Source organism: Lichenostomus cassidix, chromosome 4 (genome assembly GCF_008360975.1).
Source record: "Lichenostomus cassidix isolate B80296 chromosome 4, HeHo_3.0, whole genome shotgun sequence".
Lineage (NCBI taxonomy): Eukaryota > Metazoa > Chordata > Aves > Passeriformes > Meliphagidae > Lichenostomus > Lichenostomus cassidix.
The window spans coordinates 68,790,763-68,806,716 of record NC_139484.1 but is presented as its reverse complement, the minus strand read 5'-3'; the positions used below and the strand labels follow the sequence as shown (position 1 = coordinate 68,806,716).

At 37.8% G+C, this 15,954-nt stretch overlaps 1 protein-coding gene across 8 annotated transcripts in view; it reads right to left on the bottom strand.

Annotated features, from left to right (window-relative positions):
- The window catches only part of EVC2 (EvC ciliary complex subunit 2), a 65,505-nt gene that overhangs the window by 18,088 nt on the left and 31,463 nt on the right, over positions 1-15,954 (bottom strand). For 7 of the 8 annotated variants that reach the window (XM_085059792.1, XM_085059794.1, XM_085059788.1 and 4 more), the window contains 5 exons: positions 13,371-13,695; positions 10,462-10,701; positions 8,907-9,082; positions 2,625-2,784; positions 902-1,362 (listed from right to left, as the gene is read on the bottom strand). In XM_085059792.1, the coding sequence (XP_084915918.1) occupies positions 902-1,362; positions 2,625-2,784; positions 8,907-9,082; positions 10,462-10,701; positions 13,371-13,695 (1,362 nt within the window). The remainder of the gene's footprint in view (positions 1-901; positions 1,363-2,624; positions 2,785-8,906; positions 9,083-10,461; positions 10,702-13,370; positions 13,696-15,954) is intronic. The other variant, XM_085059789.1, reaches the window with a different exon arrangement.

Here is a 15,954-nt window from a genome sequence, read left to right as displayed (position 1 = left end):
TAAAGCTGCTGTTTCATTTTTTCATGTTCCCATATCTCTAACAATGTCTCTTATTAAATAGAAATAGTATAGGAAATGTAGTAGTGCAAATATTCAGGCAATCTAACAACCAGACAGAAATGTATTTGAAAGCTAAGAAGAAATGCTAGCAAACACTCCCTGATCTGTCAGGGACCTTGCTGCCCATTCAGAGGCACAACCACTCCTGGCCACAGCCATGGGCTGTCCCTGTGCAAGGTCCCCCAGCTGTGGCAAGGCCACCACCTGCTTTCCCACCTCCCCAGGGTCACACTGTAGCAGGCAGCGATGACCATAACACTTCCAGCAGCCAGAAATCCTCTCTGCAGCACTGCCTGTGCCATGCTGCCTGTCTGGCTCAGGGCTTGGTGCCAGGGCCACTCTGTCAGCAGGCCAGAGCAGCAGAGTCTGACACGTGGAGCCATGAGCTGGAGAGGTAGGATACTGCATTGTGTACTTAGGGACTGTGGAAATACTGGGGCAAAGCTTCAAACAAACCCAATGAGCAAGGCTTGACTTGTGGCTAGAAGGAATATATTGAACTTGGACGTGGGGCCAATTAGGTCTGACATACTAATTGGCAATTCCAAAGTGCAGGACCTCAAAGAATAGACTGAGAATAAAAATGAAAGATGTGTAAGTGAAATCTCTCATGGAATGAATGGAAGTATAAAAGTTTCATTTCATGTTTTTAGTTTCAAGACTGCTGTTTCCTGGGATTTCCACTCATGCCACATAGGCTGAGTGCTTGGAAAAAAAAATCAATTTCTAAGTGCCCAATAGAGAACTGATCATTAGGAATTACAACTGGAAAGGTGTGAAAACTCCTAGAGCTCTTCTATTTGCAATAGTAACTAAGAAAGAAATGAAGAGAGATACTTGCATGAATACTGACTGTTCCCAGCTCCTTATTTTCTTTTGTTCTGAAATGCCTGTTTCAAGCTCTTGGCTTAGCTTCTGCCTGGTGAGCTCAAGCAGCTCTTCAGCAGCCATGCTCTTGTCACGTTCTTCCCTTTCAAGCTGTCCATGTTTAACAACCATCTCTTTTTTGTGCTCCTCCACAGCTTCCAGCAGGAACAATTTTGGCACATTGAGCTTGAGCAGTTCTTGCACAAACACTGCACACTGAACACGTTTAAGCTCTTCAGTGGCTTTCTCTGTTAGACTAAATAGAAGCTCTTTGAGCTCTTCACTGGCCTCATTGTCAAGCTTTTCAGTAAGTTCTTCAAATTCAATGGTGTGATCACTCAGAAGATTTTTCCAGCATCTCAGGTAGTGAGTGATCTCATTAGTAGTTTTGAAGGGGTCTGTAAGTGACAGCTGCTCCTTCTGAAGCTCTTTCTGCTGATTCATTTACCAAAAGGAAGAACAAAGTTAAGAAAAAGGAACATCTCAAATTCTAGCTCAAGAATGAATTTCACAGCAACACAAAAGGAAGTGTCTTTTGCTTTTCTGTGTCCTTGAAACTTCTTTTCAATGTCCAGAGGCTTACCTAGTGCTCTGTACCAACAGGTTGGTTTTGTGAGCACCTAGCAGGTCTGTGATAACTCAGACTATTATCAGATACAAAGGCTGTGATAATATGGCCTGTTTCTAGATAAAAGGGCTAACATCTAAACAAATGCATGATCATGTGGTTTGACATAATCTCAACTAGCTGAACTTCAGTGATCTAGCAGCATTCCAGAAATTAATCTGGATCAAACAGCAAAGAAGGAAAAGAATTTTAAAAAATTAGGGGGAAAAAAGTGGTGGGTTGTTTTTATTTTCCCCATCTTGCAATTTCATTTGAAAGCTAAACCAAAGCTACCTACACTGAGAATAAATACAACAAATGACATTGCCATCAGCAGGCCTGCTCTCTATGCTCACACTGGTATCTGTTAAAGAGCACCCAGCACTGAAACACATCCTACAAAAGATAAGATCAACCTCACCTAACTTGAGTGAACTAAAATAAATACCATTTAATCCAAGATAGTTTTTTCCACATCTTTTAGGCAGAATAAGATTAACTTTGAAGTATATCTTTGAATAACAACTCCCTTTCAGATCACCTGCAAGTCATTTACATTATGAGATGACTTGTATGTTTTGGAGTTACCTTTGATTTTTAGATAGCTGAGTTCTACCACAAGCAACCACAGGTAGAACATCTTTTAAATAGTTTTGGTTTGTGGCTGAATTGTAACTGAGCTGTCGAAGTCACTCAGGTCACACATAGCCAGAAACCCACAGCAAATGGTGACTGTCATCTGAGCCATCTCCCTCACCAACTCCTGAACCTGCACTGGCTTTTGCCTGTCTGCATCTTACAGAGGCTTGTCATGACCCCCTTGGACACTAAGCAGAGGGGCTTCAGAAGTTTCTCCAGCTAAGCTGAAGTTAAGTTACTTTTTTGCAGGTTTTTCTAGAAGAAAGCTATGAATTACTGCATGACTACTACAGAACATGGTGGTACACAGCTAAAACCAACTGACACTTATTTTCAACCATGTTCCCGGCAGGGTTGACCCCTGTTGTAAGAACTACATTTTATTTTTCAATTAATTCAATTTCTAATTCATGATAAGCCCTATGAAAATAAATACGCTGAAAATAATTACCTTTTGCAGCATTTCCCGCCTTCGCTTGGTAATGAGTTTCTGGCAAAGCTTCTGCTTTTCTTGTTTTAAATCATGATCAAATTTCTGTTTAACAAAATTAATTTCAGTCTCAGCTCGGTCCAGCAGCATTCCCAAATGACTTTCAGGTAGATGACCTGCTCTGTAATAACAGTGTTAGAAGCCTGTTATCCCAAATTCTTAGGAGCAAAAGGATATCTGAGACAACTAGTACCATAAAAAGGCTCAGCAAAATACACAGAGAATGATCGTTGTTTCTTTAGCAGGGACACCTGGGAGAATTAAAGAAGAAAGGGGATAACAGAAGGACAATTTCAGAGATGAGCACAGAATTGAGGCATTTTGTGAAGGTGTATGAAAAGGAAACAGAAAGAAGGAAGAAAGGAAGGGAAGGCAAGTGTAAAACCAATTACACTTCAGTTTGTAATGTAAGTGATATTCAAATGAGACATTTTAAAGCTTATATATTATTCATATTTAATTTTTTTTTTCATTTAATGCCCCTGGAATGCAATTTTATGTCTTTTACAACTCCTTCTCCTCATTAAAAACACATTTCTCTTTTGTAATCAAGTAAAGAGAACAAAAAATTATTTTTAAGATACAAAACAATCATACTCACAAAATATTTATACTCAGACTTCCTATAAAAGTTTCAAAATAATAGCAAAATACAATTATCAGAAACAGCAAATTGTCAGTCATAAGCCCACTCCTTTTAAATGCAGTTCCATACCATGGTCTACCTCCAGTTGCTACAATATTAAATATCAAAGAGAAAACAAGAACTCAACAGTGCCTGCAACAGTTACAAAAATCTCCCTCTCCACAAATTCAAATTGAATTTCAGAACTTACCTGCTATTACATTTATACTAGAAGTTCCCCAAACCTTTCTTATTCAACAGAAGAATAAAAGAATATTTTAATTCAGACCAGGCTGTTGGACAGCTTTGACTTCCAGTACAGTTTGACTTGTACTTTCTATTAAGTACAGTGGACTTACAAAATGTGGTGTTGAAAAGGTCAACGTGGAATTTTGAACTGAAAGCACCAATTCCTGTGCTGAACCTGGATGTTATCCAGATACCTTCTAGTTTACTTATCCAGTCCCCATTTTTTTGAAGACATGAACATTACACACAGAGCCAGGACTCAGATGAATTCAGGGCTTTCAAGGTTCCATTCCAGTGTGATACCTGGCCCAATTCTTAAATTAAAGAAGCAGCTAAATGTAGCAAGCAAGCCCTTCTCCAGAAAGGAGAGTCTCATTTTGGTTTATTAGGATTTATTGATATTGTGCCAACTTAATTACAACCGAAATCCTCAAAATAAGTGCTAAAATAGATTACTATATTAGCTTGTTTGCAGCCACTGTAACCATGATGGCTAGATCCCATAATTCACACCTTTCCATCTTCTGCTCAAGGAGAATAATTCACATCTTTCCATCTATCTGAGCAAGATCATCCCCTATATAATGTATGTGCTGGATAGAAACTAGATGTGCTTTATCACAGCTATGTCAACCAAAGACAGTCTCTTTTTCCAGAGCTTTTTCGAAGTCTATCTATTGCATTTCTTTAATCTGCAAAGAGGATTAAAATACCTCTCAGTATATTGAGAGTAATCCACCAAACATCATTCTTGACCTAGTAATTTCTGCCTTGAAACTAATCGATGTTAAAATTCAGAATTTTGTCAAAAAAACACCCAACAGCACCAAGGTAATTAATTATGGTGAGGAACGGAGGAAAGATAATAACCAAGATATTATTTTTAACACCTTCATCCTTTCTTGTACTGAGGAAATAAACCCAGGCTTGCTGCATCCAATTAAAATCCCTGTCCAGAGCAGTGAAAAGAGTCTGCAAGAGAAAAAGATAGATGTGCTGGAACCACACAGCAAATGAAAGTTTCAGAAAAGTCATGCAACATAGAATGATAGGAAGATGATATAGAGCTACCTATTTTCAGGATTAAGGAAAAAAAGGTCTACATGATTTAAATTGATTTATTTAGAGAGCCAGTATGTCCACAACTAAAACTGCAGGTGATGCAGTATCCCACCACAGAAGCCTATGTCAGTTTGTGTGCCAACTTATATTAATCAGTGTTATGGTAATTCCTAAGAGATTCAATCCTGGCAGGACACCTTCATTTCTGGTTTCATATAAATACAATATAAAAACGATTACAGTATTAGGAATAAAAGGTGTCCTGCTCTCAAAGGACTTTGGGCAGAAATGCAAAACAAAAGGAGAGGAGAAAGATAATGAGCCAGTATAGACTGTATGATAAACTGCCTGGTCTCAGCATACCAGACATTTAATCACTGAAGAAATGTGCAGGCACATGTCTTTGAACAAAGAGAATTTTAATGAAGGAGAATACCGTGGTAATGACAAGGATGTTTAAAGGGAGATCCTCCCAAAGGCAGGGAGCACCAAGGAAGGGACAGAGGTGAAGTGGGTAGCCAACAGCAGCAGCATCACAGGTCAGTCAGAGGGAGACCTTGACTTCTCTGTATTGAACAGAAGCCAACAAATTAAGGAGCAAACAAGGAGTGAGGGCACTAAAGTAAAAAAATAGGACTTTGTATGTGATGTTACAGAGAGCCAACAAAGGGATGTTGGAGCCCAGCAAAGGAAAATTATTTCATTAAAGCTAGAGAAGGCGCAGAACCATCACTAAAGCAAAACAGAGATAGATATGAAGCAGAAGTTGTTCAGGCCTGAATGTACACAGAGGCTGAATCTCATCAGCATACAGAAACTACAGAGAGAACTTGCATGACTCTGCCCATGCTACTCCAGCTACATCAGGATATCATCTGCTGAACTGGTATCTTGCCAGTGCCCAGATCAGAATTCATGTAAATAATTCTGGGCAATGAATGCCCTATATAGCAGAGTGTTTAAAGCACAAAAGGTTTTAAGAGATTATTAGAAAACTTCATACTGATGCTTTACTGCTTGAGGCATTCACTTTCCAGCACTGACTTCCAGAAATATCCAGCCAAGACACCATTGGAAAACTACTTTCTACAGACAAGGTCCATATAAATGGTGATTATTAAAAAGAACGAGACCAGCACAAGGTGCTTTGCTGCAATCTTTGGAGAGTCTTTTGACCACTTTAGAAACAATACAGAAGAAATTCTTGAGGTCTTACAAAAATTTAAATTTTCGAGGAATTTATAAAGGAGCTTGCAATTGTTTGTACCTCATGAGTCACAAGAACTGGATTCACTTTTTAAGAGACTGAAGAAGAAAGAAATTTCTTGTGAACAAGAAGATACTGGCAAAAAAGTAACACAATGTTTTACAGATGTTATAGCTCAAAAACATTAAGAACCTTGCACCTCTGCTGATAGCAAGAACAAGCTAAGATAAACATTGCCTCAAGTATTTCCCTTTTGCTCATTATTCTTTAAGAAAAAAAACATGAAAAGACTCTGAAGACATCCCTCATATCCATGATTAAAGATTATATTTTAAAACCTCCTTTCCTGCCTTTTGGCATGGGAGTCCAGATTTGATTTTCAAAAGACACTGAGTAATCAAAAACTAGTCCTGACAAATGGGACATTTTATTTAAATACTGTATTTAGAAAGCCCAACCTGAAAGCTGGCTGCTCTATTTAAAATGTTCACAGCCCTCCACAAAATTGGTTTATTTTCCTTTTTATAACATTAATTTCTGGCCACACAGAGTCCTCTTCATGTTAATTTGAAATTGCCTTGCTATCTGATAAATTTTAAACATACTATTAAGTTTCATTTTTAAAATACTTCTCCCCTCAATATCTATCTGCTGGTTTATCTATCTGTGCTATCTCTAATCTATATATTTTCTCTTTTCTCCATTCAAAGTTCTGCACTTTTAAATTCCATTTATCACAGCACGTTTAAGGCACTCTATTATAAAGTGGACAAAATTGATTGAGACAGACCTGTATCTATATTTAGACAAGCAGACTCAATGCTAAAGTGAAAAATAAAAAGATACTATGGATACAAATTTAAAGTACCAGTCATTCAGACAAGACTTGTCTTGCTGCTCAAATTTTAACTCTCCAATTTGTAAAAAACAATTCCCCAATTCTCTCATTTCCCAAAACCACTTTCTAGCCAGAAACCCAAATACAAGCCTGTGTCATGTAATTATAAATTTCTTATGAGTTATACTAGGAGATTTCAGTTTGCTTGGAGAAAATAAAACACAAACAAATAAATGAAAATAGCTACATTCTGGAGTTTTATAACCATACCAACTAAAGAATGAATTATTACAGTTTGGCCAATATTTGTCTGAGAGGAATTACTGCTGCAGCAGGTGTGGGAAGTTACAGGAAAATAACTAGTTCTAGTCCCAGAAAGCAAAATGGAATTGCTTTTCTACAAATGATATCTCCAACTATGGGCATGTCTCCTTTGTCCACAGACAACCAACCACTGCATACTCCAAAAGTTTAATAGAAGAGTGCTAGAAAAATTAGTTTTTCATCTTGGTAATGGTGCTTGCTGCTTTTGGAAGTTTCTGGGTAGTTTGGAAGGTTTTGGAAGGTTTTGAAAGGTTTTTTAATACATTTATTATGTACCCATGAGACCCATGAGGCCCTGGATTACTAATACCACACCTTTCCTTTCTGTTTTATAGTTGATTTGTTTTGTGACTGTTAGGTGCAATAACAGGCATCAAACAATGGGCAAAACCTATTTTTTCAGCCTGAGAAGTCCCAGCTGTTCACTGCAATGGTCGGACAGGTGAGTTTCTCACAAAAGCTTTTTACATAACCACATACATCTGTGAAAACATCTCAGACCTTCTCATAATACAATTCCAAAAAGAGGCATGAACTGATGGAAGGAAACTCTCTGTGAAAAATGTGTCTGAATTACATTTCCTATCCCAGGACATTTTTGTCTTTGAGCCACACAGCTGCAGACCTTAGTAAAGCAGTGCAAGACTACTGGAAGAAGCTCTCTCCAACCAATGAATCTCGAGGCTAAACTCAGGGTGATTCAAGCTAAACTTAGGGAGTGATTCCAGTGAGGCAGCACACAGGACAATCACAAAGAAAAGTAAGGAAAAGATGCCAAAAAACCCAGATAATTTATTTTGTCATATAAAGAGATGCAATCTTTGGTAGCTTTTAACAGACTTCCTGCTTCCTAATACTAAACTATTTTTAAATTAAGTTAACATTATGAAAGAAAAAACACACCATAAAGACCAATGTTCATCTTGCACTCTTAACACACATTTCACATATTGTCAGCAAGTGACATCAATACAGGTATCTCAAATATACAAATACAGCTGCATGCACAGGACCAACAGCAGCAGTGCTAGGCTGTTTTCCTGTACACTGACATATTTTGCTGCCTTGGCAGGCTCCTCACTAATCTCTCCAAATGCCAAATTAACACAGTTCTCTGGGTAGCAGCACGATGTGCTACTCATTGTCACACAATTTTAAATAACTACATCTCTGTGTCTGCTAAGTCACCATTTCTACCTCTCCACCTCGATTCTCAGTATCCTATCACAGAGTACTCTATCAGTGGGTCAGGTATGAGATCCCAAATAAATTAAATGAGTGTATTACAACAGTCCATTTCCAGGTCTACTTGTAACTTTACATTTTAAATTCCCTGCAACAGGTGTATTCTCTGCTAGTCAAGATCCTCCAGTTACATTATTTATAAACAATCTGCTTTCTTTAGAAAATATTGATGATTTTCAGCTTGAAAAGAGAAACTGTACATCCAGCTCCTCAGACACACTCAATCACAAGTGAATCAAAATTGTTCTTTTCTGTTAAATCCAGATATTTGTGCATAAAGAACATAGACAAATGGTCTTAACTGGTACATGTTGCAATGGACTCTGGTGTGAGTTTTCACATGATTGATGACTATTTACACAACTAATGGATGTATAAAGACATTGAGAATCTTACATGAGTCTGGCTCCCACTGAAGTCAGAACTAAAAACAGGTACTACAAATGTTACCAGCAATTCATCTCTGTGCTGTACAAAGTGGACACAGACAACAAAACCTCACCTTAGCACCTGCTGGGATTTAACTAACAAAATCAATCAGTTACAAAATATTTCCTTAGAATTAACTAAAAGATAACACTTTTATGCAACTCTCCTGCTAGGTTACACAGAAAAAAGACTTTTGAAGAGTATTCTGTTGTCTGTGAGATAACATAATCAAATGGCTGACAAGGAAACAATTGAGATATTTACCTTTCCATCTTATTAATCAGACTTGATATCTGGGCTGCTGCTGCATTTATAAGAGCAGAGACATGAGAATCCCTTGACTGTATCTTACTTATAAGACACTCTCTGTAAGAAAATCTTCTACTCAGGTGATATTTCTTGCTAGATTGCAAAAAATCCATTAGCTCTTCAATGTCACCCTACAGGAGAAGAATATGAACAAATACATTTAATTAGATGTAATGCTAATTTCAGCTAACACCTGTGAGTATCAGACCAGATTTGTTCATTAACAGGGTGAAGTTAAAAAAATTCTTACAAGTGTAAAACAATAAACTTATATCAACTTAACTTTAATGATCACATCAAACGATATGGTTATTTTAACAAAACAAAATAACTAATGTGCTAAGCTTTTGGCCTGATTACCTCAATACTGTGTGTACTTTCCTGAACAGTGAACAGGTAATTTGATCAGGTATTCCCAATTAGACACACATGCAACTCTACCAGTGTAAGCAGAACTGTTCTTTACGATGTACTTTATGATTGCATAAGCAAAGCATCATATTTTCAAAGGTGTCTAAATTGACTTCAAAGCTAACTCTTCCATGTATGTTGAGTACATCATAGGGAAAGCCAACCCCCTGCACACAGGCTGGCTTAGAAGTTCCTCCTTCCAACAGTGGGGAACAGGAAGGATTTAGATACCTACAGATGGGTCTGGCAGAGACCAGAGTTAGGCACACAGTGCTCTACAGCAGACATTCTGCTAGCAAAGAGCCAAGACAAGGTCTGATCGTTACATGTCTCATGTCTGAGCAGCCAAAACATAGTCAAAACATTTTTCAGTTGCTCTACCTCTTTGACCTGGCTGCTCAACTATCTTGTACAAGTGCTTGCTCTGACAGTAGACCATGTGTAGATTCTCTATATGAGGTTGTGCATCAGGTTTTAGGAGTGGGTCTCACATGTTCTGACACCTATTTTACAGATGTTGCTTTTTACCCTCCACCTGAAGGTCCTCAACAATCATACTCTTCCTCAAGAAGCGGCCAGAAGAACAATTGCCAGAATTTTTATAATCTAGAGCACTAACTTTCAACACAAAGGGACGAAAAAACAAACAAAAAACTCCCCAGGAGGAAACAACTCAAGCTATTCTGTTGCAAGAGGTTTAAAATGTAACTGAAGACAAAACTAAAGTCCTGAACACACTCTTCATCAGCAGCCCTGGATGATATAACCTAGAGACACTCAACCCCTCTAAATTCAAAATCATAGTACTTCAGACATACCACAATTTCAATAATCTGCATATTTGGACTAGGGAGCTTAGTACATCTTCTGAAGTATGTCAGAGCACTTGATGCTCTGTTGGGGGTTTTGAACATGTGCATATGTCTCAAAATACAGTTGTGTAGATGTCTAGATGTGCATAATAAAGGCATTATATTTTTTAAAATACTTTCTAAGAAAGTTAGTTATGGAAGTGGTAACATTTATCCCGAAACATTTTTCAAAAGTCAGTGCAGATCTGTATTCTGTCTTTAGGTTAGGAAAGGAGATATCCTATTACCTGTATTTTAGAGTAACCTTCCACTAATGTTTTAGCTGCTTCCAACTTCAGTTCTCCCTTTAAAGTGACATTTGTTATCTGTGTAAAAAAGATAGTATGGAGCTCCTTTCTTTGGGTAACAGCTAGCTCTCTATAAGCCTTTGCAAAATATTCCTCCTGCTTTACAAAAAGGAACCTCTTCAGGCAGTCCTGCTCCAGCCTGTGAAGTTTATCCAGAAGACTTCTGTATTCTACAGCAGGCTGCAGAGAAGAAGGAAATAAATACATCAGAAGTGATTTTCGAAATTCAACATATTTTACTAGCTACTAGCTCATATATATTTTATACATACTGTATTTACTGTAATTTCAGACTTAAATGAAGGCTAATATTGAATCAGAGTACACTTTCCATAGTTTTCACCTGTTTGGATGGCAGGGCTGTACAACTGCCAGTCTCTAATCCAGATACCACTTCCAAGGCATAATGAAGTCCTTTTAGAATTCACAAGCCTTATATAAGATAAATTATTTAAAATCGCATGAAATTCAACACAAAGACTATATGTGTAAATAATTTTTTAGGTTTCATCAATCCTGAAATGCTATTAAAATTAAACAGACTCATATAAGGCATAACAATGACATAATAAAAAGCGTAATTGTAAAAAACAATATAAATTTTAAAAAAACCCAATTCTACTAAAAATCCCTAAAAGTTTTTATTTTTGGTAACCTACTTTAACTATCAGTTTCTACAAACTAATCCAAGAGCATCACATTAGATTCACATTTACAACCACGGAGTAGAATTAAATGGCAATTACTCTAAAAGCTTATCTGCCAGAAATACTTTCTCCTAGTTCACTAGTAAGACTTACATATTCATTCATAGTTTTAATCTCAGATGGCATAAAGTCATTATAGCATCAAAACATACATGTCCCACAGAGCAAAGTGCTTCTTATGCCAGCAGAGCTACCTAACAGTCACTATGCTAGCCTTGTTCTAAATTTCATACCAATTACCTTGAGAATAACTGCCCTCTGCACTTCACTTCTCGTTCCCAAGAGAGATACACTGCAGGCAGCAAATAATTAATCAACAAGGCAAGGAATATAAATTCTGTGTTTTGGCTGAGAAGGGCAGGTGGTTATTGCTCCAGCTGTTTTCCACTGCCACCTGTTGGATGTCAGCTCACCTGCTGCCCAGGAGCAGAGGTGTGAGCCAACCCTCACACTCCAGAATATCCTTGTGCTGTGCTGTGGCAAGTACAAAGCCTTCTACAGACAGAAAAGTGAACAGCAAGGTGATAGGATACGGTAAAAGGATCAGGACTGGACTTAATTGTTGGCTTGATTCCTACCATTCAGGATTTTCAGGACAAAACAGACTGAACCAACACCAATACATTTCTGCCAAAGCAAAGCCACTTTGCTGAGAGTGTATTTAGTGTGAGTTCACACACTGAGTTTCAGCCAGGCCCCTCCCTCTGCAAAGGCAGGACTTATCTCAGGGAGGTCTAGGCTCCTTCTATAACCAACAGAAGGAAAACATCTTCTGCAGAGTACAGTTCACCTCATCCTTAAGAAGGTGTCCACAACTATCTCTTCCTTCCCATCTTTTGCATTTCTAGCACTTCTAGGTCAGAATACACATATCCCACAGGTATGGAAAGCTACACAGAATCACAATTTAAAATTCACCTGGAAACATCAAAGAAATCCTACTGGCCTACTAGCCTTGTGCCACTAATTTCCCTATGTAACAGCCTGATAAAACAAAGTTCTTCCTGAGGGCCTCAGTGTACAGGAGTACTTTTGATGGGTCACACTCAGCAAAAAAAACCTTCTTGTGTCAAAACTGCCATCATGAATTGTCATAAAAGACCTTAACAATTATGGGTATGTGATATGCAATTATCACTTGTGGTCCAGAAACAAAGCCCCACTTGTAAGTAACAAACTGCACTATTTGTTCCTAGCAAGTCACCCTCTTAACAGACAAACATGAAACATCAATTTGGGCATTTTGGCATGTTAAGTTTACAGAGATGAAATAGTAAACTTACCAGAATCCTTTCAAGCCACAGGAAGTTGTTAAAAATAATAATAAAGAAAAAGGGTGGGGGGAAATAAATTTTATTGTAAACACTCAATACACTTGAAAAAAGACATGGGATGTTGGCCTGGTGACCCAGGCTCCATTTCCTATGTAACTACCTACAAAATCCTGGGGAATGAAACTTACTCATTCAGACAGAGATCTTTGAGTGAAAGTGACACACATAAGCTCTAAGTTTTCACTTTGAACTTGTAAGTAACCATACTGTGACTTCAGTTATTTATTTATTTATTATCCAGAGGCTATTTCCAAGAGAAGTCCACTCCTTGCCCTGTCTAAAATACAGATCATTCTGCTTGCCTTCACTCATTTTAGAGGGAAATCAGCCCTTGGTTTTGCTGATAATTTTATTCAAAAAAAGAACAGAAATATTGGAAGCCTTTTACCTAGACTGTAAGGTTTATGATGCATGGAGTCTGTTCTGCTCTGAATGTGCAAAATACTTCACAGTGTCTGAAATCTCAGGAAGTGCTGCACTAAAATACAGTAAATAAAAATACACCACTTTGCAATAGTACAAGTGATTATAAAAAAAACAAACAGGGTAATGGCAACCCTTTGTTTTCAGATGTCACAGGTTCTCTCGAGAAAAATTCATTTTCTGGTGAAGATAAACATAATTTCTTAGTAACTATCCTAATTATACCATCTGAATTTTTTCAGATGAAATTAAATGAGCACATTTAATTGTAGATCTGTGTCTTTACTCTTCTAAGAGGATAACTAAGCTGTATTAGTCTAAAAGAGAAACCATCTCCATAAAACTACATATGATGCAAAATATCATTATTTAAACCCAGATTTACCTTTTCATTAATTTTCTTAATTAACTCCTCAGCCTCTTCATTTGCAGCTCTTGCTTTTTGGCACTGAGCCTCCATTGTCTTCCCAGTTTCCAGACTACATTCAGCTGTTAAAGCCACCATCTTCCTTTCATACTCCTCATGAATCTCCTTCTCCATTGCAAGAAACCGCTTTTCGAGAACTGAGCTTATCTTCTTCTCCACGTGAGGAAAGAGGCTGTGATTTAAGACCATGTTTTTCAACATCATAGCAATCACTTCTTTACAGATCTGCATTCGATAGGCCTCCAGATCAGCATCTGCCCGTGTCAGGCTGGCAACCTCCAAGCTGCACAAAGGTAATCAGGACTGTTAGAAACCACAGATTATGGGAAATTTCTACCAGAAAACAAGATCCTTGTATCTAGAGATTCAACCTCTAGATTGTATCTAGATTCATTCAATACTGAGTAATGAAATGGCAGTCAGAAGAGTGCAGGAATATCACAGCATATGAGTTTACTAATCACGGTAGACATTCATTAAACATAAGGGTGAGTTAACTTCTACTACAGCAACTTTAATCAAGTATGTCCATACTTCCATTTCAGGCAGATGAAGAAGAATCTTTTCTTTACCAATATTCAAAACATTTTCTCAGATAAAAGCTAACAGAAATGTCTTACACCCCCCAAAAAACCCCTACCATCTCCGCTGGGAAGCAGATCAAATCGGCACCTGAATAGACTATAAGTTCTAGTGACTCTGTAAAATAGTCACTGACCCATCTAGATTGATACATCAGTGTTTCATATTCTTGGCTGGTGTACTCCCCTCTCTGCAGGGAAGAGGGGACAGTTTCAATTTTGTGCTGATAGAAATACAATAAAATAGCTGGTATCTGTCTATTGAACGTTAATAGAGTTCTAGAAAAGAGATTAAAACCAGATGGAAATACAAGAGCTTTTAGAAAATGCAATATAATTCATGTTGCATAAAAATACATTCTCATCTATCTTTAGAGTTAAATTGGAATTATAATTATTCTAATTTCATATACAATGTAACTACTCTAAATTCTACACCTGAACTCAATTTAACACTGGAAAATTAGGTGGGTTTTGCTCCTGCATGTCAAATTACATGAGTACACAATACTGTATTCTTCTGTGTGTGGATTAGGTATACCTAAATTGCTTTGTGACCTACAAAACATACTTTTAGGAGCTTAAACGCATTCATTTTTGCTTAGACTACATTACTGGTCTAATTTTTCCACAGACAAATCTCAGAATAAATTTCAAATCCATAGCAAAGATCTTGGTAAGATTTGCAAGACAGTAGAACGATACTACATTCAGAATCATATAAATGAAGGCATGCAAACCTAGAAACACTTCATTTTTTTGTCAAACTTTCCTTTCCTTATGTAAGCAAGTAAAGTTTAACCAAAAGTAAATAAGTCATATATGATCACTGCCCCTCTGATAACAAAAGAGATGCATTCTCCCCAGCTAGAAATTGATGGGATAGAATTGTTTTCTTACAATGACTCGAATACTTGAAGTATTTGGGAGGCCAGCTTTAAAATGTAATAATCTACCGCAGACAGATTTTCTGTTGCAATCTCTCAAAACCACACAAACCCACTGGTGATGGCCATCCTCACCTTGGTGATCTGCCACAGCACTGTGTGGTCAGTTACAGCTACAAAACCTCCTCCATTTTACCCCCTCTTCCCTACATACAGAAACAGGGGATTGAAGTATCATGCACCTGAAACATTCCTCACAGTAATGTGAAGATCCTGTAAGCTAATATTTGCTACAACGTCCCCAAGACAACACAAGCATCCAGCTTCTCTGTTCTTTCTACAGACAGACACTGCAGCTGGAGGTAAACAGCTTTCTTGGGTGTCATTTACCTACATTCATGGTAAAGTGCCTCAGGGTGCCAATCTGCTCCCTCTGCTTTGGGAGAGCCCTTCTTGCTCTGGGACAGAGGGCAGGTGATGGGAGGATGAAGGTAACAGGATGCTGAAGCAACACATCAAATACTTCAAATGGGCAGTGCAGATGTCTGTTTTCTTTTAAGTCATTTTGTTTATATTCCTATGTGTCTGTGGTTGGGTTTTTTTGGGTTTTTTGTGTTTTGTTGTGTTTGGTGTTGTTGGTGTGTTTTGGGGTGGGTGGTGGTGGGGGGGTTTGTGTTGGGTGTTTTGGTTTTTGTGTGTTGGTTTTTTTGTGGTGTGTTTTTTGTGTGTGTGTGTCTATAGCTGACACAGCCAGCTATTACCAAGCTGTTTATGACAACTTGAGAAAGAAAAGTGTTTCAGAGTTGTGTAAATGCACTTTAATAAAAAAAAGGATTCAGAGAATGGGATATTTATGCATGTTATACTCCCTCATGACTGTCAGGCAGTGGTACGAGGCTTCCCTTAATAGATTCACCAATTCATTATTAGCCTGTAAAATCCAAGCCACCAGATTTATTTTTCTGTTTTACTTCCTGCTTTAAGTTCAGCAGCTCTGATTTAACTGAAGCATATCCATCTTCTGTGAGAAAATCCTAGTTCTCAAGCATCCCCTAACAGAGAACTAAACATTTT